Here is a 24866-nt window from a genome sequence, read left to right as displayed (position 1 = left end):
AAGCGCGGCCCTGCGCTTAGTAACCTGATGTTTACCCTGATTACCCGGGGACCGGCATCGTTGGTCGCTGTAGAGCTGTCTGTGTGACAGCTCTCCAGCGACCACACAACGACTAAACAGCGACGCTGCAGCGATCGTTATCGTTGTCTAGATCGCTGCAGCGTCGCTAAATGTGACGGTACCTTTAGGCTAAGTTCACACTGCGTTAGCAGCAGCCCGTTCAGCACATACGCTAACGGGCTGCTGCTAGCGCAAGTGCCGGCGTTTGCAACCCGCTAGCGCAGATAGGGCTCTGCTAGCTCCATCTGCGCTAGCAGTGACGGACCCGGAAACGCTGCAGCCCGCGTCTCGGGTCCGTCACTCAATGACGGCACATGGCTAGCGCACGCCCATTGTGGGCGTGCGCTAGCGATGCGTCCGCCATTGCATTCAATGGCGGCGTTAACGGACTACGTTACACCGCGTTATGCCACGGTGTAACATAGTCCGTTAAACGGGTCACACTAACTCAGTGTGAACCTAGCCTTAGATTTCTCCCGAATATCCCCCATCCTCTGTAATTCCACGCCTCAACACCCTCGGATCCTTCAGACCGAACCTGGAAAAAACCCATCTCTTCAGGAAAGCCTGCAATAACTATTCTGACGACTCACCACCACAAGAGCTGCTGCACCCCCCCCAACCTTCTGTCTCTTCTCCATTATCCTGTAGAATATAAGTCCGCAAGGACAGTGTCCTCTCCCCCTGTACCAGTCTGTCATTGTACATTTGTTTACTGTAAACGATATCTATAATTCTGTATGTAACCCCTTTCTAATGTACAGCACCATGGAATTAATGGTGCTATATTAATAATACAGAGTAATATATAGATATTACAGCCAGAAGTACAGATAAAAGTAGGGTACAGGTAGGGGATAGCACTTAACTGTATATGTCACATTAGCGTTTCTTATTACTTTTGGATGAAGGGAAGCTCTTGTATCCACAGGCACATTCTTAGTTTCTGGTCCGTCCCCACACGTGACATGGCTTCCATGGCAGTACAAAGACAAAAGCTAGAGGGGTGTAGCTAGCTTTTAACCCCTAGCTCGCCCTCTCCCATATTCACCACTGTCCCTCTGGTTTGGACTGAATTCTCCTCCCCGACCTCCTAGCTGAAATAATTCCCCAATATCTAGGATGGGTCATAACTTCCTAGCAGAAGGTCCAAACGGGACAACTGACGTCTCAACGGTTTTGTTGGGGCTGGACCGATATGGAGAGTCCAAACTTGGATATGGAGAGTCTCGATAGCTCTGTATAAGGGGCAGCTAAAAAAAATATGAGATGCAGGGATGCTTGCGGAGGGCTCCCAGGGTTCTGGTGGTATATTGAACTTCACCCTGAGATGCACGGCACTCTCATAATTCATCTCTAGATGTCTGTGACGCTTTGTCTAGAGCTTTCCCCGTGATATGGGCTGCCATGCACAAAAGACAGCAGGGGGTCCCAGATCAGCTCCTCCTTGCCTTCATTAACACATGGCCTCTAATTCTCTGGCCAAATGGTTAAGTTCTGCTCTTTGGGGAATTGTGTACTAATCCCAAGGGTGGGGAGGCCACTTCAGGAGGACCCACAGCAGCCCCAACAGAGAACGCAGCCTCACCATCGAACCCGTACACTGCTCCGAGAGAGAACATACGGACAAACAGCCTCACCATCAAACCCATACACCGCTCCGAGAACATACGGATACACAGCCTCACCATAGAACCCGTACACTGCTCCGAGCGAGGACATACGGACACAGCCTCACCATCGAACCTGTACACCGCTCCGAGAATGTATGGACACAACCTTATTATCAAGCCTGTACATCAACATATGCAGGTGCTGCAAACTTAACATCAATGTTTTGACCGACCGGTGGAGGGTGCTGCATCAGGATTCTAATAATCAGCAACACTTGTACAGCTGCCTATATAAAAACGTTTCCCAAAACATTAATCCAAAGGAGCATTCAGATGGCAGTACAAATGGGTCTGAGCACGATCTATGGCCTGACCTGAGCGTGACGGATTCAAAATACAAAAATAGGGAAATGCCATGACTAAGACCTGATGGTCGAAACGCGTCGGCGTTGACCACCTGGGACCCCCATCTCTCTTTTTTGCAAATGTTTGCATTTTAAAGTGTTTCTAATAAATTGACTTTTAGAAGATCCATGCTGGAGATTTTTTCTTTTTTTTTTTTTTTCTTTTTCATTGCTGACGGATTCAAAGGAATATGATCGTGGACTCATTTGTACAGAGGTCTGAATGCACCCTACATGGTGTGATCCCGGTGGTGGCAGCAGGTGGAAAATACTAAAACCCTATGTGTCATATTTGTCTATACCTATGGTAGATTTTACCTATGCCTATTTTTACCTATGCCTATGGTAGATTTTACCTATGCCTATGGTAGATTTTTTAGTCATATTTGTCTGTACCTATGCCTATGGTAGATTTTGTACAGTGTGCGGGAAATCAGCGATTCCGCAAAATTAATGAACATGTTGCTTTTTTTTCCGCGATTCGTTTTTTCGTGGAAAAAATCACAACATTTGCACAAGTTTTGCGGATTACATAGAAACGATTGGGAACCATATGTAAGCGTTTTTTTCACGTTTTTATCGCGTCTTTACAGCGAAAAAAACGCGATAAATACTGAACGTGTGCACATAGCCTTACAACTCCCTTCTCTGTGTACCTGAACTGAGAGAGGGAGGGTGATGTTTTGAGTGAGATTAAGGTACCTTCACACTGAACAACTTAACAACGATAACGATAGCGATCCGTGACGTTGCAGCGTCCTGGATAGCAATATCGTTGTGTTTGACACGCAGCAGCGATCAGGATCCTGCTGTGACATCGCTGGTCGGAGCTAGAAGGCCAGCACCTTATTTCGTCGCAGGATCACCCGCTGACATCGCTGAATCGGTGTGGGTGACACGGATTCAGTGATGTCTTCACTGGTAACCAGGGTAAACATCGGGTTACTAAGCGCAGGGCCGCGCTTAGTAACCCAATGTTTACCCTGGTTACCAGTGTAAATGTAAAAAACAAACAAACACTACATACTTACATTCCGGTGTCTGACGCGTCCCCCGGCGTCCGCTTCCCTGCACTGTGTCAGTGCCGGCCGGCCGTATAGCAGAGAACAGCGGTGACGTCACCGCTCTGCTTTAGGGCCGGAGCTTACACAGTGCAGGGAAGCGGACGCCGGGGGACGCGACAGAGTAACCCGATGTTTACCCTGGTTACCCGGGGACTTCGGCATCGTTGGTCGCTGGAGAGCTGTCTGTGTGACAGCTCTCCAGCGACCACACAACGACGAAACAGCGACGCTGCAGCGATCGGCATCGTTGTCTATATCGCTGCAGCGTCGCTTAATGTGATGGTACCTTTAGGCTAGAAGCTAATGTTAATATTGTCTACCTTGAGATAGTATATAAACCCTCCTCTCACACATCCAGTACCCTAGCAACCAGAGAATGCAGAGTAAGTGGACATGCTAGCTGGGGCATATCTTACAGAAGTCAAGCTGCAACACCAGGCTCTCCCATCATCACTTTGGTAAGTATTAGGCCGCCGTCACACATGCGAGTTTTACGGACGTAAGAGCGCAGAAACTACGTGCGTAAAACTCGCATAACATACGGCACAATGCTTCTCAATGGGTCTCGTCCTATCAGCCGTATATTACGGATCCGTAATATACGGCGTTCTACGGCCGTACAAAATCGCAGCATGCTGCGTTTGTCAGCGTATTGCGCAAAAAAAATAAAAATAAAAAATCGCCAATGAAAGTCTATGGGGGCGAGAAAAATACGGATTCCACACGGACCAGCAGTGTGACTTGCGAGAAATACGCAGCGGTGTTAGTGAAAAGTCGGTAATTCAATTGCCGGCTTTTCATTTCTCCTGCCTAAACTCGACATGATATGAGACATGGTTTACATACAGTAAACCATCTCATATCCCCTTTTTTTTTTGCATATTCCATACTACTAATGTTAGTAGTGTGTATGTGCAAAATTTCAGCGCTGTAGCTGCTAAAATAAAGGGTTAAATGTCGGAAAAAATTGACGTGGGCTCCAGCGCAATTTTCTCCACCAGAATGGTAAAGCCAGTGACTGAGGGCAGATATTAATAGCCTAGAGAGGGTCCATGGTTATTGCCCCCCCCCCCCTGGCTACAAACATCTGCCCCCAGCCACCCCAGAAAAGGCACATCTAGAAGATGCGCCTATTCTGGCACTTGGCCACTCTCTTCCCACTCCCGTGTAGCAGTGGGATATGGGGTAATGAAGGGTTAATGCCACCTTGCTATTGTAAGGTGACATTAAGCCAGATTAACAATGGAGAGGCGTCAATTATGACACGTATCCATTATTAATCCAATAGTATGAAATGGTTAAAAAACACACACACACACATAATTACAAAGTATTTTAATGAAATAAATACACAGGTTTTTGTAATATTTTATTATACTGGTAATCCACCTGAAGACCCTCGTTCTGTAAAAAAGGTAAAATAAAAAAACAACAATATCCCATACCTTCCGTCATTCTGTCACGTCCCACAATGTAAATCCATCTGAAGGGGTTAACTAATTTTACAAGCAGAAGCTCCGCTAATGCTGCTGAGCTCCTGCCTGTAAAACCCTGGGGAATGAATGGAATGTAGGTCAATGACTTGTAGTTGCCTTCAATCACGGTGATGCGCCCTCTGCTGGATGTCCTCATAGGAATTCGAGCCTGGGAACTTTTCTTAATATTTTCCCACGCCATCTTCCAGATGTGCCTTTTCTGGGGTGGCTGGGGGCAGATGTCTTTAGCCGGGGGGGGCAATATCTGCCCTCAGTCACTGGCTTTACCATTCTGGCGAAGAAAATTGCGCGGGAGCCCACGCCAAATTTTTCCGTGATTTAACCCTTTAATTTAATAGCTAGAGCGCCCAAATTTTGCACATACACACTACTAACATTAGTAGTGTGGAATATGCAAAAAAAAGGAATGTGAGATGGTTTACTGTATGTAAACCATGTGTCATATCATGTCGGGTTTGGGAGGAGATAGGAAATATATACATATATACATATGTGTCTCACTGACATTTTATAATATTATAATTATATATATATAAATAATTGTCTAAGGGTTTAATTGTCTGTCTGTCCTGTAAATCCCGCGTCTCTGATTGGTCGAGGCCGCCAGGCCTCGACCAATCAGCGACGGGCATTGTCCTTGTCTCGTGTTGTCTCGGAAATCCCAACTTGCTGATTGGTTGAGGCCAGCCGGCCTCGACCAATCAGCTACGGGCACAGTCTGCCGCGAATTCTGGAATCATCATTGTCCTCCACTGCTGTCAAGTGCCGCCATTGTGTAGGGTGTGTGCCTGCGTCTCCCTTTATGGGCGGCATCTCCCTGTGTTTCTATCTTAGAATGGGTCGTAAACGAAAATACGCCAATGAGGATGACAGAAAAGCAGCAGCAGCAAGAAAACGACAACATCGGGAACAGGAGACACCACAACAAACTGCTGCTAGACAAGCCCAGGATGCGGAATCTCACAGACACCGTCGCCAACCGGAGACACCACAACAAACTGTTGTACGACAGGAACAACATGATCGCCAAATTCATAAAAAACGAATGCTCTACCAACGAAGGCACGACCAGGACAATAGTCAAAAACTTGCACATTACGTAACAGACAATGAATGTACAATTCATGAACACTACTGTGGGAATATGAACGCAGTTTGCTCTAAATGCGACTCTCTGAATTTCATTGATGAAAAACCATCTGACAATCAGTTTACTCAATGCTGCCAAAAAGGAAAAGTTATGCTACCGAGACCTCACTAATCAGATCTGTTTGAGCAGTTAATGAAAGGAATGCGTCATCACAAGTCCTGCGCGGAAAGGACCTGCCGTTACATCACTGTCATGTGACCGCAACACGGTCATGTGACCGCGACGTCATCACAGGTCCTGCGCGACAAGGACCTGTCATGACGTCACGGTCATGTGACCACGACGTCATCACACCCTGGGACCGGAAGCTGCCGCCTGCATCCCACACAGGCGACAGAGCTACAACTCGCCTGCGGAAGGTGAGTATATGTTTATTTTTTAAACCTGTGTCATACATGGCTGGGCAGCATACTGCGCGGCTGGGCAGCATACTGCGCGGCTGGGCAGCATACTGCGCGGCTGGGCAGCATACTGCGCGGCTGGGCAGCATACTGCGCGGCTGGGCAGCATACTGCGCGGCTGGGCAGCATACTGCGCGGCTGGGCAGCATACTGCGCGGCTGGGCAGCATACTGCGCGGCTGGGCAGCATACTGCGCGGCTGGGCAGCATACTGCGCGGCTGGGCAGCATACTGCGCGGCTGGGCAGCATACTGCGCGGCTGGGCAGCATACTGCGCGGCTGGGCAGCATACTGCGCGGCTGGGCAGCATACTGCGCGGCTGGGCAGCATACTGCGCGGCTGGGCAGCATACTGCGCGGCTGGGCAGCATACTGCGCGGCTGGGCAGCATACTGCGCGGCTGGGCAGCATACTGCGCGGCTGGGCAGCATACTGCGCGGCTGGGCAGCATACTGCGCGGCTGGGCAGCATACTGCGCGGCTGGGCAGCATACTGCGCGGCTGGGCAGCATACTGCGCGGCTGGGCAGCATACTGCGCGGCTGGGCAGCATACTGCGCGGCTGGGCAGCATACTGCGCGGCTGGGCAGCATACTGCGCGGCTGGGCAGCATACTGCGCGGCTGGGCAGCATACTGCGCGGCTGGGCAGCATACTGCGCGGCTGGGCAGCATACTGCGCGGCTGGGCAGCATACTGCGCGGCTGGGCAGCATACTGCGCGGCTGGGCAGCATACTGCGCGGCTGGGCAGCATACTGCGCGGCTGGGCAGCATACTGCGCGGCTGGGCAGCATACTGCGCGGCTGGGCAGCATACTGCGCGGCTGGGCAGCATACTGCGCGGCTGGGGCAGCATACTGCGCGGCTGGGGCAGCATACTGCGCGGCTGGGGCATAGACAATCATTGTACCATATGCAATCCGTATTTTCAGCACCTCTCATACGTCCGTAAAACACGCTAGTGTGAGGCCGGCCTAAGGCAAAATTTTTCGATAAAGATCTACTTAGGGATTCACTGTTTATTTGACATGTAAAGTTATTATATAGGAATGTATGAATTAACATTGTTGAAAACAGAATTACATTTTTAAGCTCTGTTTTTCTTGCTGGAAAAAGTTCATATTAATGACAAACTTATTTTCACAGTTGCATCAAGATCTTCTTAGGGATTCAGTGTTTATTTAAAATTTAATGTTACTATATAGAAATGTATGGGTTTGCCTTGTTGAAAACGCAATTAAAGTTTAACCTCCGGTAATTTATTTTTAAATAGAGTGAAGTGGAAAGGAAAAATACAACTTTAGAAAAAAAAATACCATAGGCATAGGTATGGCAGAATATGGCGGCGCATAAAGACTGAATCCCTAAAAAGATCTTAATGAAACTTGGAAGATAAGCTTGTTGGACTAATATGAACATATTCCAATAAAAAAAACGGAGCTTAAAACCGTTATTCCGTTTCCAACCATGATAACACAGTAGGCATAGGTATGGAAGACTATGGCGCATAAAGACTGAATCCCTAAAAAGATCTTAATTAAACTTGGCAGATAAGCTTGTTGGACTAATATGAACATATTCCAATAAAAAAAACGGAGCTTAAAACCGTTATTCCGTTTCCAACCATGATAACACAGTAGGCATAGGTATGGAAGAATATGGCGGCGCATAAAGACTGAATCCCTAAAAAGATCTTAATGGAACTTGGAAGGTAACCTTGTTGGACTAATATGAACTAATTCCAATAAAAAAAAAAAACGGAGCTTAAAACAGTTATTCCGTTTCCAAAAAAGTGAATTCATGTATAGCAACTTTATGTCAAAATAAATACATAAGTAAATAAATTGGTTACTCTGCTTCAAATAGAGTGAAGTGGAAAGGAAAACTAAATTAAGAAAATGAAACGGTAAAAAAAAATCTAAAATAGGCATAGATGAATACGACTAAAATATCTACCATAGGTATAGGTTAATTTGGCACATAGGGTTTTAGTATGCACTGCAGCAGGTCCTTTTGGGCACCCATCACCCCTCATGCAGGGTGCCCAGGGATTGTCATGGCAAACAGGTGCCCACTGAATACCACCATCTTGGTCATCCTGTCAAGTCCAAGTGCTCAAACTATACCTAAGGCTACGTTCACACTAGCGTTGTGCGCCGTTGCGTCGGCGAAGCAACGCACAACGCACGCAAAAACGCGTCAAAACGCACGCAAAAACGCTGCGTTTTGTGACGCATGCGTCGGTTTTTGCCGAAAATCGGACGCAAGAAAAATGCAACTTGTTGCGTTTTCTTGGTCCGACACTTGCGGCAAAAAAGACGCATGTGTTGCACAACGCAACAAAAAAAAAACCGCATGCGTCCCCCATGTTAAGTATAGGGGGCGCATGACGCATGCGTCGCCACTGCGTCGCAGACGCAAACCCGACGCACATTAGCTTAACGCTAATGTGAACGTAGCCTAAGAAGGCTTAAAAGCATTGAAAAGAAAAAGGACCATCGAAAAACCCAATTACTCATTTTACAATTAAAAATTTGAAATAATTGTTTAGTGTCATCGTATCTGTAAATTCCAAACTAAATGTACAATTTAACAAAAAAAATAAAGCATTTTGTAACTAAAAAGTTACGGACTGCGGCGGGAAGGGTTAATCACATGTAGAACATAAAAGAGGTCTCTCCCCCTCACACACACGGCCCCGGCAGCGCCTCTCCCCCTCACACACACGGCGGGGTCTCCGTCTCCTCCTCACATACGGCCCCGGCAGCGCCTCTCCCCCTCACACACACGGCGGGGTCTCCGTCTCCTCCTCACATACGGCCCCGGCAGCGCCTCTCCTCCTCACATACGGCCCCGGCAGCGCCTCTCCCACACGACGGGGTCTCCCCCTCACACACGGCCCCGGAAGCGCCTCCCGCCATTTTTCCCCTCTCCCACATACGTACCGGCGGTCACAGCGCGGCTCCCGCTCACCCGGGTGTGGTCTCTCTCACACCCGCCTTAGGCCTCCACAGTACACATCCACCAGCGACAATAACGTTTAGGCCAGTAGTCAGTGCGGGAGCTAACTGCAACACGCCGCCAGAGAGGGCCGCTTCTCCTTACGTCAGCACGTACTAGGCACGTACGGAGGAGGCGGGTAACATTTTCGACGTGAGGGACGTCAGAATTCAGTGTGGAACGCAAAGGACGTGGTGACGTTGCGCTTGTTTATTCACGCAGCTGGCTGGAGGAGCTGCTGGGCTGATGTCGGCGCTTGCAGGAGCCGCCCCTCGGGGCTCCTCCGCTCTTCTCCTGGGCTGAGAACGAGCTCCGACTGCGGGTGAGGTTACAGTGATCACGGGCTGGTGGTCGCGGCGCGCGGCCAATGATTGACAGCAGCCAAGCGACCAGTCACCAGGGCGGACACGTCCTGTCACAGTGCGCAAGCCTGAACCGTCACGTGATGTGCTCTGTGTGGGTGGACGGCACGTGGGTCACAGTGTTAGGGGGCTTGGTCCATGGGGGGGGCCTGTGTGCTGCCCCTGGGGTCCCACTGTGCCCTGACTGGTATAATACCTCCTTGGGGGTCTGGGTGCTGCCCCTGGGGTCCCACTGTGCCTTGACTGGTCTAATAACCCCCATGGGGGTCTGGGTGCTGCCCCCGGGGTCCCATTGTGCTCTGACTGGTATAATACCTCCATAGGGGTCTGGGTGCTGCCCCCGGGGTCCCACTGTGCCCTGACTGGTCTAATAACCCCCATGGGGGGCTGGGTGCTGCCCCTGGGGTCCCACTGTGCTCTGACTGGTATAATACCTCCATAGGGGTCTGGGTGCTGCCCCCGGGGTCCCACTGTGACCTGACTGGTCTAATACCTCCATGGGGGTCTGGGAGCTGCCCCCAGGGTCCCACTGTGCCCTGACTGGTCTAATAACCCCCATGGGGGTCTGGGTGCTGCCCCCGGGGTCCCACTGTTCCCTGACTGGTCTAATACCTCTGTGGGCTCTATGTGCTTCCCCCGGGGTCCCTCTGTGCCTTGACCGGTCTAATACCTCCATGTGGATCTGTGTGCTGCCCCTGGGGTTCCACTGTGCCCTTACTGCAGTAATACCTCCATGGGGGTCTGTGTGCTTCCCTCGGGGTCCCACTGTGTTCCCTGATGGATTTAATTCCTCCATGGGGGTCTGTGTGTTGCCCCTCGGGGTCCCACTGTGCTCTGACCGGTCTAAGGCTACGTGCACACGTTGCGGAAAGTCTTGCGGATTTTTCCTGACTGGTTTTGGTAAATGTGCACTGCGGATTTTGTTTTCCATAGGTTTACATGGTGCTGTAAACGCATGGAAAACTGCTGCGAATCTGCAGCAAAATCCGCAGCGTGTGCACATACCCTTATACCTCCATGGGGGTCTGTGTGCTGCCCCCAGGGTCCCACTGTGCCCTGCCTGGTCTAATACCTCCACGGGGGGCTGTATGCTGCCCCCAGGGTCCCACTGTGCTCTTACTGGTCTAATACCTCCATGGGGGCCTGTGTGTTGCCCCCGGGATCCCACTGTTCCCTGACTGGTCTAATACCTCTGTGGGGTCTGTGTGCTGCCCCCGGGGTTCCACTGTGCCCTGCCTGGTCTAATACCTCCACGGGGGGCTGTGTGCTTCCCACGGGGTCCCACTGTTCCCTGATGGATGTAATTCCTCCATGGGGGTCTGTGTGTTGCCCCCCGGGGTCCCACTGTTCCTTGACTGGTCTAATACCTCTGTGGGGTCTATGTGCTTTCCCCCGGCGTACCACTGTGCCTTGACTGGTCTAATACCTCCATAGAGGTCTGTGTGCTGCCCCTGAGGTTCCACTGTGCCCTTACTGGTGTAATACCTCCATGGGGGTCTGTGTGCTTCCCCCGGGGTCCCACTGTGCCCTGATGGGTGTAATTCCTCCATGGTGGTCTGTGTGCTGCTCCAGGGGTCCCACTGTGCTATGACCAGTGTAATACCTCCATGGTCGTCTGTGCTTTCCCCTGGGTGCCACTGTGCCCACCCTCCTGCTGGTCCTATGCGCATGCTTTTCCCCCGCCGCGCTGGCGTGGTGCAGATGGATGAGCTCACTGAATGGTGTACTCTGCCGTTTTTTGGTTACTGCACCTCCCCTAAGAAATGCAATCCAAACATCATATCACTGAAAACTACAGCCTGGCCCCTATTCCCTAGGGACAAAATCCCCCCCCCCCCAATCGGTAGGTGATTTTTTTTCAAAGATTTACATTGTTCTTGTTCCACAGGATGAAGACATTGTTTCAAGAGATCAGAGCTTCTATAAAGAACAACTCTGAGCAGGACCGATCCTTCTGGAGGCCAGTACTCCCATGGGGAGGAGTGTTCACCATTAAGGCCGGCAGGAAGGCCGTGTCCTGTATGCCCCTGTACGTGGAGATCACACTTAAGAACACATGCACCATTGACGGCTTCTTAATGCTGCTGTACGTTATCTTGCGTGAGAATCACACTTTCCCCCGGGAGCTGTCGCTCTACTTGGGCCGGGAGTTTGTAGATTGCTTCCTTCATCTGATGGACACCTACAGCTTCACCTCCGTAAAGTTACTGTGGATCTGGGACAAGATGGAGAAGCGGCAGTACAAGTCGGGGATACACAAGGCCAGTCTGGAGATCGACCTGTTTGGTAACGAGCATGAGAATTTCACACGAAACCTGGAGCGTCTTATGGCCACGAGGCAGGAGAGTTACTGTTCAAACTTCAGGTGCCCGCTCCGCGCCAAGAAGAGCCACATGCAAACCATTCTCATCAAGTAAGGGATCGTTCTCTACTGGTGGTGGGGGGGACTATCTCATTGTCTCCCAGTATTGGAACACAGGGGGTCAGAGCATGAGATAGGTGTTACACGCCCCCTTTGGTCCTGCTCTGGTTATAGCGGTGTATTTGCTTGCATTTGGGGTGTGGAGGAAGGGACTCTGCTTCATTTGGAGGAGGACTCTGCTTGCACCTTGGGGGAGTGGACGGTCACTCTGCTTGCACCTTGGGGGAGTGGACGGTCACTCTGCTTGCACCTTGGGGGAGTGGACGGTCACTCTGCTTGCACCTTGGGGGAGTGGACGGTCACTCTGCTTGCACCTTGGGGGGAGTGGACGGTCACTCTGCTTGCACCTTGGGGGGAGTGGACGGTCACTCTGCTTGCACCTTGGCGGGAGTGGACGGTCACTCTGCTTGCACCTTGGCGGGAGTGGACGGTCACTCTGCTTGCACCTTGGCGGGAGTGGACGGTCACTCTGCTTGCACCTTGGCGGGAGTGGACGGTCACTCTGCTTGCACCTTGGCGGGAGTGGACGGTCACTCTGCTTGCACCTTGGCGGGAGTGGACGGTCACTCTGCTTGCACCTTGGCGGGAGTGGACGGTCACTCTGCTTGCACCTTGGCGGGAGTGGACGGTCACTCTGCTTGCACCTTGGCGGGAGTGGACGGTCACTCTGCTTGCACCTTGGCGGGAGTGGACGGTCACTCTGCTTGCACCTTGGCGGGAGTGGACGGTCACTCTGCTTGCACCTTGGCGGGAGTGGACGGTCACTCTGCTTGCACCTTGGCGGGAGTGGACGGTCACTCTGCTTGCACCTTGGCGGGAGTGGACGGTCACTCTGCTTGCACCTTGGGGAAGGTGGGGTATATGACATCACATGCACTGGGGGGGTAGGAACGGGTTACTGCTTACACTGGAGGGTGCATGACACCGCATGCACTGGGCAGAAGGCATCTGTCACCTACAAACTTTAACGGCATCTTTCTAGAGTTAACGTCCTGAAAAGCTGATAATCCTTTTGTCAGATTGTTGTGGGTCACACAGAGACCCTTCTTGCTCTATGTTCGTCCCTGTTCTATAGTGTAAGGCCACATTCAGACCCCCGTGATCTCTGGACTGACCTCAGGTCTTCTGACCTCAGGTCTTCTGACCTCAGGTCTTCTGACCTCAGGTCTTCTGACCTCAGGTCTTCTGACCTCAGGTCTTCTGACCTCAGGTCTTCTGACCTCAGGTCTTCTGACCTCAGGTCTTCTGACCGGAACTCCACAGCCTCATGGGCATAAATGAGGATGTCAAGTTCAGATCAGGAGAACATCTCTAAACCTTCCATCCCAGTAGATCCTAAGTAAACATTTTACTAGTCTCTTTGCTCTCTTTTCTCGCGGCTATGCTCTCTTTAATCCCTGCTTTTTTGGTGTCAGTATAGTGCTTGATTTAATGGATTGGAGACAAAATTAGTTAAAAAGTCTGATAGGGGCCAAAAAATATGTACAAGTGAAAAGTATTATGGGTTGTCTGCTGAGCTCTGTAAGAGCAAGTCTGTCTATACAGTCCAGACACACTTCAACAGCCAGTTTCACTTCATTAGCATTCTGCCAGCACTACATGCACAGGGACATCCTTTTCATTTCTCAGCAGGTATTGCTCTTGCCATTGCGCAGTGGCTTGCTCGTCCTGAATCATAAGCCAACCTCTTTGCTATGCCTTTCATGTTCACTGGACTCCATCTTGCTGCTGTGCTGCACCTTAGAAGTCATCGTCTCACCTGTGTCCTGTTTGCCCTCAGCCCTCCCCACGACATACCGCACGGAGACCTCATTCAGATGGCGGTGGATGAGCTGTTTTGTTATCGGATTGAAGTATGTGAAGAGATCGGGTAAGTGACCTCATGGGACTTGGACATAACAATAAAGAAAATGCATTCTGTCCATGAGTAGTTGCATGTATTTTTAAAATAAATTTTAGAACAAGGGTTTCTTTTCTGTAATTTAACCGGGTCTTTTGTTAGACTCATTCTTCCTGTTCTTTTAAGAAGTTTTCAGTAGGCTGAGTAGGCTCATTATCAGCAGAGGCATGTTTACAATGATATGCAACACCTTTACACACAGATAACACAGGATCCACCAACCCCAATAAGTGATGACACAGCTCACCTCCTCCTATACAATAACCTTTGCACACTATCATTAGATGCTTTGATCCAAAGCATAGAGTCGATCTATTGCTGCTAATGTTCATGTGTATTTCCTAAAACAGAAAGGTAATCTAAATTGTTCTCAGCAGAACATCTGTTTATATGGAATGATGTGCTGCTGGTAAGGAAAACTTTAATGCTGAGCAATCGCCGGCAAGTGCCTGTTTACACAAACAAAAAATTGACCATTTATCGACTTGTCTAAATGAGGCATCGGCTGATAATTTCTAGCTGCTTCTGCACTGTGTAACAGGTTGACTACATCAGGGGTCCCCAACTCCAGTCCTCAAGGCCCACCAACAGGTCATGTTTTCAGGATTTCCTTAGTCTTGCCCAGGTGATAATTGCATCACCTGTACAATACAAAGGAAATCCTGAAAACATGATCTGTTGGTGGGCCTTGAGGACTGGAGTTGGGGAACACTGGACTACATTGATTACACAGGTCAACAAAAAAAATTTTTTTTTCTGGTGTCCAAAATATTTTAATGAATTTGGGGTATTTTTGGGGTGCTGATTCTGAATATGCTATCAGTTTTGCCAGATTGGCTCAAGTTTTTGAGATTTTTGGTATCTTATTTATAGCACTTGTTGGTAAATGCGACGCATCATCTCATTAATTTCTTTGGATTAGTACTTGAACTGAGCAGTTCTCAATATAGTTTTGTGTTAATTAGTGTTCTAAAAGTTTGTTCATAGCTTGATTTTTGCACTAACTTTATGTTGTTGTCTGTTTTCCAGTGAAAAGCATGAACTCATCAAGAAGAAGTTGTCTTAACGATCCAGACTCATTCTGTTACATTTGTGGTGAATACACACTGCCAAAACATAGAAGAAACATAACAGACTTCGTAAAAAAAGTGTATTTTGCCTATTTTGGGGTTATGCTTGGGGACCAAGACAAGTTTTGGGCACCACACATAGTGTGCAAAGCATGTATCGAATTATTACGAAAATGGAGCAAAGGACAAAGAAAAAGCTTCAAATTTGGTGTTCCAATGGTGTGGAGAGAGCCAAAAAATCATCATGATGACTGTTATTTCTGTGCAGTGCAAGTGCAAGGATTCAATAAGCATAAGAAACGAAAATGGGAGTAACATGGAATCTGCAAGAAGGCATGTCCCTCATTGTGAAGATGTGCCTGTACCTGTGTTTACCATAAATAACAGTCATCATGATGATTTTTTGGCTCTCTCCACACCATTGGAACACCAAATTTGAAGCTTTTTCTTTGTCCTTTGCTCCATTTTCGTAATAATTCGATACATGCTTTGCACACTGTGTGGTGCCCAAAACTTGTCTTGGTCCCCAAGCATAACCCCAAAATAGGCAAAATACACTTTTTTTACGAAGTCTGTTATGTTTCTTCTATGTTTTGGCAGTGTGTATTCACCACAAATGTAACAGAATGAGTCTGGATCGTTAAGACAACTTCTTCTTGATGAGTTCATGCTTTTCACTGGAAAACAGACAACAACATAAAGTTAGTGCAAAAATCAAGCTATGAACAAACTTTTAGAACACTAATTAACACAAAACTATATTGAGAACTGCTCAGTTCAAGTACTAATCCAAAGAAATTAATGAGATGATGCGTCGCATTTACCAACAAGTGCTATAAATAAGATACCAAAAATCTCAAAAACTTGAGCCAATCTGGCAAAACTGATGACATATTCAGAATCAGCACCCCAAAAATACCCTAAATTCGATGAAATATCTTTGGCACCAAAAATGCTGTTGACCAGTGTTATATTTGTTCTGTGAGAATGAACTTTGTGTCTTGCAGATGTGGCTGCCTGAGAGAATTTTCCCAGAGAATATTCTGTCATGGGGCTCCTCCTTTTGTTATTTTAAACATGGAACAGTGGAAGTCTGAAGACCTGGCTTATGTACCGTACTACCTGGACTTATCCGACCATAAGTAAGTAAAGAATGATCTTAGGATTTGGAGGACTGACCCATTGCATGTCCAAGGACCACCCATTCCACCTAACAATCAAGGGGTCCCTGAGGTGGGACCTCCCCGTTAGACATTTATGAGATATTGTTTAAATTTGCAGGCTTCATCTCTCATTTTCAATGGTCTCTGAACTAGGAAGTGGCTGCTATGATGTCTTTTATACTGAGCACACACACAGATGAGGTGCTTCTGCTCCCGTCACTATGCAGTACATATCAAAAAAGCGGAAGCCGCAGGGAAGACATGAATCAGCTGTACTGAGCAGTGTATATGTGAATCCAGCACTGACTGTGAGGGATAAAACACGTACTTGAAGCAACATTGTCTCTCTATTCCTCTAGCAGCATCTCTTTCCTACCTCTATACACCACATGTCAGGAAGCAGAAGCCACATGGAAAAGCTTATACAGCAATATTTAGCAGTATAGCTGTATATCCAGCACTGGGATGAGATAAAACGCATACTTTGAAGCTGCATTGTCTCTCTGTATCCATCAGCATCTCTTTCCACTCCCACCAATAAGAAGCACATTGAGAAAGCAGAATCCACATTGGAAAACATTACACACCAATATTGAGCAGTATAGCTGTGTATAGAGCACTAGGGCGAGAGACACTGCTGTTTCCAGTGTCTTTCTGTCTCCCTTTAGCAGCATCTTTTTACATTATCCTCTCCATAAAATTGTATGGACAGTGAGTCAGTGAGCTCATTCTAAGGCCCCTTTCACCCATCAGTTTTTTGCCATCAGTCACAATCCGTCGAAATTTGAAAAAAAACGTTCCAGTGACTGATGCCACCAGATCCGTTTTTTTTTCTCATAGACTTGTATTAGCAACGGATAGTCTCACGTTTCATCTGTTGTTCGCCAGATCCGTCGAAAATTGGTGATCCGGCGGCCGGTCTGTGGTCTTCTGAGCTTTCCTTAGCAGATTTATGACCAGAGTTCAGCTCCACTTTTACACGTTCATAAACTGAACTTATTCACCGAGAGACACTCAGAAGAGGGAAGATTAAAAGTTCTAAACAAGCTGACTAGAGGATTCGCAGTTAACTCTGTCTGACAGCAGTAGACAGTGCAGAACAGAGGCTACAGAAGGCAAAGGCCGGCGTCACACTAGAGAGTTTTACGGACGAATGAGATGCGCAATAACTACACATTGCGCACGGACCAATGATTATGGGGCAGCTTCTATCTGGCGTATATTACGCATCCGTATTTTACGGCCGTACAAAATCTCAGCATGCTGCGTTTGTCAGCGTATTGTGCAAAAAATACGCCAATGAAAGTCTATGGGGGCTAGAAAAATACGGATTACACACGGAGTAGCAGTGTGACTTGCGAGAAATACGCAGCGGTGTTCTATAGAAAAGCCGGCAATTCAGTGCGGTGTACAGTAAAATCACACTGATAGAATAGGTAGAATAAATGTCTACACATAGAATAGAGATATATATATATATATATATATATATATATATATATATATATATATATATATATATATATATATATATATATATATATATTCCAAATTATTATGCAAATCACATTTTTCTCTGATTTTCCTAAATGGTCAGTCCAAATGAGTCAGTCTAATAAAAGTCATCACTCGTTAGAGTATACATCGAATTTTATTGAAGAAACCTCCCAATGATAACAGTATAATCTCCAAAATGAATAGAAACTCAAAATGCACTGTTCCAAATTATTAGGCACAGTAGAATTTCTAAACATTTGATATGTTTTAAAGAACTGAAAGTGCTCATTTGTGGAATTTGCAGCATTAGGAGGTCACATTCACTGAACAAAAAAGCTATTTAACTCCAAAACATCCTAATAGTCCAAGTTACAGTCATGGCCAAAAGTATTCACACCCCTGCAATTCTGTCAGATAATACTCAGTTTCTTCCTGAAAATGATTGCAAACACAAATTCTCTGGCATTATTATCTTCATTTAATTTGTCTTAAATGAAAAAAAACACAAAAAGAATTGTTCTAAAGCCAAATTGGATATAATTCCACACCAAACATAAAAAAGGGGGTGGACAAAAGTATTGGCACTGTTCGAAAAATCATGTGATGCTTCTCTAATTAGTGTAATTAACAGCACCTGTAACTTACCTGTGGCACCTAACAGGTGTTGGCAATAACTAAATCACACTTGCAGCCAGTTAAGGCTACTTTCAAACTGGCGTTTTTTTCAATACGTCGCAATGCGTCGTTTAGGGGAAAAAATGCATCCAGCAAAGTTGTCTGCAGGATGCGTTTTTGCCCCATAGACTAACATTAGCGACGCTTTGCGACGCATTGACACACGTTGCAACCGTCGTGAGACGGTTGCGCCGTGTTGTGGCGGTCCGCCGGGAGCAAAAAACATTACATGTAACGTTTTTTGCTGCCGACGGTCCGCTTTTTCCGACCGCGCGTGCGCGGCCGAAACTCCGCCCCCACCTCCCCGCACCTCACAATGGGGCAGCGGATGCGCTGGAAAAATGCATCCGCTGCCCCCGTTGTGCGGCGCATTCACTGCTAGCGTCGGTAACCTCGGCCCGACTCTAGTGTGAAAGAAGCCTAACATGGATTAAAGTTGACTCAACCTCTGTCCTGTGTCCTTGTGTGTACCACATTAAGCATGGAGAAAAGAAAGAAGACCAAACAACTGTCTGAGGACTTGAGAAACCAAATTGTGAGGAAGCATGAGCAATCTCAAGGCTGCAAGTCCATCTCCAAAGGCCTGAATGTTCCTATGTCTACCGTGCGCAGTGTCATCAAGAAGTTTAAAGCCCGTGGCACTGTGGCTAACCTCCCTAGATGTGGACGGAAAAGAAAAATTGACAAGAGATTTCAACGCAAGATTGTGCAGATGTTGGATAAAGAACCTCGACTAACATCCAAACAAGTTCAAGCTGCCCTGCAGTCCGAGGGTACAACCGTGTCAACCCGTACTATCCGTCGGTGTCTGACTGAAAAGGGACTGTATGGTAGGAAACCCAGGAAGACCCCACTTCTTAACACGAGACATAAAAAAGCCAGGCTGGAGTTTGCCAAAACTTACCTGAAAAAGCCTAAAACATTTTGGAAGAATGTTCTCTGGTCAGATGAGACAAAAGTAGAGCTTTTTGGGCAAAGGCATCAACATAGAGTTTACAGGAGAAAAAAAGAGGCATTCAAAGAAAAGAACACGGTCCCTACAGTCAAACATGGCAGAGGTTCCCTGATGTTTTGGGGTTGCTTTGCTGCCTCTGGCACTGGACTGCTTGACCGTGTGCATGGCATTATGAAGTCTGAAGACTGCCAACAAATTTTGCAGCATAATGTAGGGCCCAGTGTGAGAAAGCTGGGTCTCCCTCAGAGGTCATGGGTCTTCCAGCAGGACAATGACCCAAAACACACTTCAAAAAGCACTAGAAAATGGTTTGAGAGAAAGCACTGGAGACTTCTAAGGTGGCCAGCAATGAGTCAGACCTGAATCCCATAGAACACCTGTGGAGAGATCTAAAAATCATGTCAGACTAATTTGATCAGCTTCTATGAAGAGGTAAGTTCCGATCTGGACCAAGGGAACCCAGTAGATGTAGTGTATATGGACTTTTCAAAAGCTTTTGATACAGTGCCACACAAAAGGTTGATACATAAAATGAGAATAATGGGGATAGGGGAAAATATGTGCAAGTGGGTTGAGAGTTGGCTCAGGGATAGGAAACAAAGGGTGGTTATTAATGGAGCACACTCGGACTGGGTCACGGTTAGTAGTGGGGTACCACAGGGGTCAGTATTGGGCCCTCTTCTTTTTAACATATTTATTAATGACCTTGTAGGGGGCATTCAGAGTAGAATTTCAATATTTGCAGATGACACTAAACTCTGCAGGGTAATCAATACAGGGGAGGACAATTTTATATTACAGGCTGATTTATGTAAACTAGAAGCTTGGGCTGATAAATGGCAAATGAGCTTTAATGGGGATAAATGTAAGGTCATGCACTTGGGTAGAAGTAATAAGATGTATAACTATGTGCTTAATTCTAAAACTCTGGGCAAAACCGTCAATGAAAAAGACCTGGGTGTATGGGTGGATGACAAACTCATATTCAGCGGCCAGTGTCAGGCAGCTGCTACAAAGGCAAATAAAATAATGGGATGCATTAAAAGAGGCATAGATGCTCATGAGGAGAACATAATTTTACCTCTATACAAGTCACTAGTTCGACCACACTTAGAATACTGTGCACAGTTCTGGTCTCCGGTGTATAAGAAAGACATAGCTGAACTAGAGTGGGTGCAGAGAAGAGAGACTAAGGTTATTAGAGGACTGGGGGGTCTGCAATACCAAGATAGGTTATTACACTTGGGGCTATTTAGTTTGGAAAAACGAAGACTAAGGGGTGATCTTATATTAATGTATAAATATGAGGGACAGTACAAAGACTTTTGTGATGATCTTTTTAACCCCTTCCCGACATGTGACGGAATAGTACGTCACATGTCGGGACCCCCGCTTTGATGTGCGCTCCGGCGGTGAGCGCACATCAAAGTCGCGACATGTCAGCTGTTTTTTACAGCTGACATGTGCGCGCAATAGCGGCGGGTGAAATCGCGATCACCCGCCGCTATTAACTAGTTAAATGCCGCTGTCAAACGCAGACAGCGGCATTTAACTACCGCATCCGGCCGTGCGGCCGGATATGAGCGCATCGCCGACCCCCGTCACATGATCGGGGGTCGGCGATGCTCCTCCATTGTAACCATAGAGGTCCTTGAGACCTCTATGGTTACTGATCGCCGGTGGCTGTGAGCGCCACCCTGTGGTCGGCGCTCACAGCACACCTGCAATTCTCCTACATAACAGCGATCTGATGATCGCTGTTATGTAGCAGAGCCGATCGGGCTGTGCCTGCTTCTAGCCTCCCATGGAGGCTATAGAAGCATGGCAAAAGTAAAAAAAAAAAGTTTTTAAAAATGTGAAAAAAATAAAAAAAATATAAAAGTTTAAGGCTGGGGTCACACATGGCGTAAGAAAATACGCCACGTATTATACGTCCGTACTACGGCCGTAATACGGAGAAATGTCCCCAAAATATTGATCCGTAGTCAGGGTGTTTCAGCGTATTTTGCGCATGGCATCCTCCGTATGTAATCCGTATGGCATCCGTACTGCGAGATTTTCGCGCAGGCTTGCAAAACCGACATCTAATGGATTTATGTGCTCAAATGTTAGGGAAAACATATATACAGTATATATATATATATATATATATATATATATATATATATATATATATATATATATATATATATATATGTCATTGAGACACATATATATATATTCTGTATTTAGATTTCATTCAGCGCGATATCTGTGAACAGCCGCTAATTCAATTGCCGGCTTTTCATTTCTCCTGCACAAACCCGACAGGATATGAGACATGGTTTACATACAGTAAACCATCTCATATCCCCTTTTTTTTTGCATATTCCACATTACTAATGTTAGTAGTGTGTATGTGCAAAATTTCAGCGCTGTAGCTGCTGAAATAAAGGGTTAAATGGCGGAAAAAATTGGCGTGGGCTCCCGCGCAATTTTCTCCGCCAGAGTGGTAAAGCCAGTGACTGAGGGCAGATATTAATAGCCAGGAGAGGGTCCATGGTTATTGGCCCCCCCGTGGCTAAAAACATCTGCCCCCAGCCACCCCAGAAAAGGCACATCTGGAAGATGCGCCTATTCTGGCACTTGGCCACTCTCTTCCCACTCCCTGTAGCGGTGGGATATGGGGTAATGAAGGGTTAATGCCACCTTGCTATTGTAAGGTGACATTAAGCCAGATTAATAATGGAGAGGCGTCAATTATGACACCTATCCATTATTAATCCAATTGTAGGAAAGGGTTAAAAAACACACACACACATGATTACAAAGTAGTTTAATGAAATAAACACAGCGGTTGTTGTAATAATTTATTGTTCTCCCATTCCATTTCCAGGACCTCGCTTGGCAACATAATAAACGCACAAGATACATACCTTCTGCTGTCAGATCTCATCCCACGAAGTAATCCATCTGAAGGGGTTAACTAATATTACAGGCAGGAGCCCTGCAAATGCAGCTGTGCTCCGTGCTTGTAATCCCCGGGGAATGAATGAAATGTAGGTCATTGACCTACATTTCCTTCAGTCGCGGTGATGCGCCCCCTGGTGGATGTCCTCATATGACCTGGAGCGTGGGAAAAAGTTCCCAGGCTGCAGTTCATGAGAACATCCAGCAGGGGCGCATCACCGCGACTGAAGGAAATGTAGGTCAATGACCTACATTTCATTCATTCGCTGGGGATTACAGGCAGGGAGCACAGCTGCATTTGCAGGGCTCCTGCCTGTAATATTAGTTAACCCCTTCAGATGGATTACTTCGTGGGATGAGATCTGACAGCAGAAGGTATGTATCTTGTGCGTTTATTATGTTGCCAAGCGAGGTCCTGGAAATGGAATGGGAGAACAATAAATTATTACAACAACCGCTGTGTTTATTTCATTAAACTACTTTGTAATCGTGTGTGTGTGTGTGTTTTTTAACCCTTTCCTACAATTGGATTAATAATGGATAGGTGTCATAATTGACGCCTCTCCATTATTAATCTGGCTTAATGTCACCTTACAATAGCAAGGTGGCATTAACCCTTCATTACCCCATATCCCACCGCTACAGGGAGTGGGAAGAGAGTGGCCAAGTGCCAGAATTGGCGCATCTTCCAGATGTGCCTTTTCTGGGGTGGCTGGGGGCAGATGTTTTTAGCCACGGGGGGGCCAATAACCATGGACCCTCTCCTGGCTATTAATATCTGCCCTCAGTCACTGGCTTTACCACTCTGGCGGAGAAAATTGCGCGGGAGCCCACGCCAATTTTTTCCGCCATTTAACCCTTTATTTCAGCAGCTACAGCGCTGAAATTTTGCACATACACACTACTAACATTAGTAGTGTGGAATATGCAACAAAAAAGGGGATATGAGATGGTTTACTGTATGAAAACCATGTCTCATATCCTGTCGGGTTTGTGCAGGAGAAATGAGAAGCCGGCAATTGAATTACCGACTTTTCACTAACAGCGCTGCGTATTTCTCGCAAGTCACACTGCAGGTCCGTGTGGAATCCGTATTTTTCGCGCCCCCATAGACTTTCATTGGCGTATTATTTGCGCAGTACGCTGACAAACGCAGCATGCTGCGATTTTGTACGGCCGTAGAAAGCCGTATAATACTGAACCGTAATATACGGCTAATAGGAGCAGCCCCATTGAGAATAATTGTGCCGTATGTAATGCGAGTTTTACGGACGTAGTTTCTGCGCTCTTACGTCCGTAAAACTCGCATGTGTGACCCCCAGCCTAAAACACCCCCCTTTCGCCCCAATCAAAATAAATCAATAAAAAAAAACCCCAACCTACACATATTTGGTATCGCTATGTTCAGAATCGCCCGATCTATCAATAAAAAAAAAGCATTAACCTGATCGCTAAATGGCGTAATGAGAAAAAAATTCGAAACGCCAGATTTACGTTTTTTTGGTCGCCACAACATTGCATTAAAATGCAATAGCGGGCGATCAAAAGAACGTATCTACACCAAAATGCTATCATTAAAAACGCCAGCTCGGCACGCAAAAAATAAGCCCTCACCTGACCCCAGATCACGAAAAATGGAGACGCTACGAGTATCGGAAAATGGCGCAATTTTGTTTTGTTTTGTTTTTGCAAAGTTTGGAATTTTTTTTCACCACTTAGGTGAAAAATAACCTAGTCATGTTAGGTGTCTATGAACTCGTAGTGACCTGGAGAATCATAATGGCAGGTCAGTTTTAGCATTTAGTGAACCTAGCAAAATAGGCAAGCAAAAAACAAGTGTGGGATTGCACTTTTTTTGCAATTTCACTGCACTTGGAATTTTTTTCCCGTTTTCTAGTACACGACATGCTAAAACCAATGATGTTGTTCAAAAGTACAACTCGTCCCGCAAAAAATAAGCCCTCACATGGCCAAATTGACGGAAAAATAAAAAAGTTATGGCTCTGGGAAGGAGGGGAGCGAAAAACGGAAAAACGGAAAAAGCTCCGTGGGTGAAGGGGTTAATCATAGACCTGAGACGGGGACAAGGGGGCATCCTCTACATCTGGAGGAAAAAAGGTTTAAGCATAACAATAGACGCGGGTTCCTTACTGTAAGAGCAGTGAGACTATGGAACTCTCTGCCGTATGATGTTATAATGAGTGATTCATTACTTAAATTTAAGAGGGGCCTGGATACCTTTCTGGAAAAGTATAATATTACAGGGTATATATATTAGATTCCTTGATAAGGCGTTGATCCAGGGAACTAGTCTGATTGCCGTATGTGGGGTCGGGAAGGAATTTTTTTTCCCCATGATGGAGCTTACTCTTACCACATGGGTTTTTTTTGCCTTCCCCTGGATCAACATGTTAGGGCATGCTAGGCTATGGGTTGAACTAGATGGACTTAAAGTCTTCCTTCAACCTTAATAACTATGTAACTATGTAACTAAAAATGGCAGTTTGGAGAAGGCACCCTTTCAAATATCAGGGACCTGGAGCAGTTTGCCAAAGAAGAATGGTCTAAAATTCCAGCAGAGCATTGTAAGAAACTCATTGATGGTTACCGGAAGCGGTTGGTCGCAGTTATTTTGGCTAAAGGTTGTGCAACCAAGTATTAGGCTGAGGGTGTCAATACTTTTGTCTGGCC

At 46.8% G+C, this 24866-nt stretch overlaps 2 protein-coding genes across 7 annotated transcripts in view; one reads left to right on the top strand and one right to left on the bottom strand.

The window, feature by feature from the left end:
• The window catches only part of PRPF39 (pre-mRNA processing factor 39), a 98414-nt gene extending 89053 nt beyond the window's left edge, over positions 1-9361 (bottom strand). Inside the window, exon 1 of one of the 2 annotated variants that reach the window (XM_077267087.1) lies at positions 9128-9361. The gene's annotated coding sequence lies outside the window, so the exon portion shown is untranslated. The remainder of the gene's footprint in view (positions 1-9127) is intronic. The other variant, XM_077267096.1, reaches the window with a different exon arrangement.
• DORIP1 (dopamine receptor interacting protein 1) overlaps positions 8863-24866 on the top strand; it is a 39165-nt gene continuing 23161 nt past the window's right edge. For 3 of the 5 annotated variants that reach the window (XM_077267165.1, XM_077267156.1, XM_077267147.1), the window contains exons 1-4: positions 9383-9504; positions 11433-11957; positions 13711-13836; positions 15944-16078. In XM_077267165.1, coding sequence (XP_077123280.1) covers positions 11434-11957; positions 13711-13836; positions 15944-16078 — 785 coding nt within the window. In that variant the 5' untranslated portion in view covers positions 9383-9504; position 11433. Of the gene's footprint in view, positions 9505-11432; positions 11958-13710; positions 13837-15943; positions 16079-24866 lie in introns of all 5 variants that reach the window. The other 2 variants (XM_077267138.1, XM_077267129.1) reach the window with 2 other exon arrangements.

Source organism: Ranitomeya variabilis, chromosome 1 (assembly GCF_051348905.1).
Source record: "Ranitomeya variabilis isolate aRanVar5 chromosome 1, aRanVar5.hap1, whole genome shotgun sequence".
Taxonomy (NCBI): Eukaryota; Metazoa; Chordata; class Amphibia; order Anura; family Dendrobatidae; genus Ranitomeya; species Ranitomeya variabilis.
Note: the sequence above shows the minus strand (reverse complement) of the source record. Positions and strands in the feature narration are given on the sequence as shown.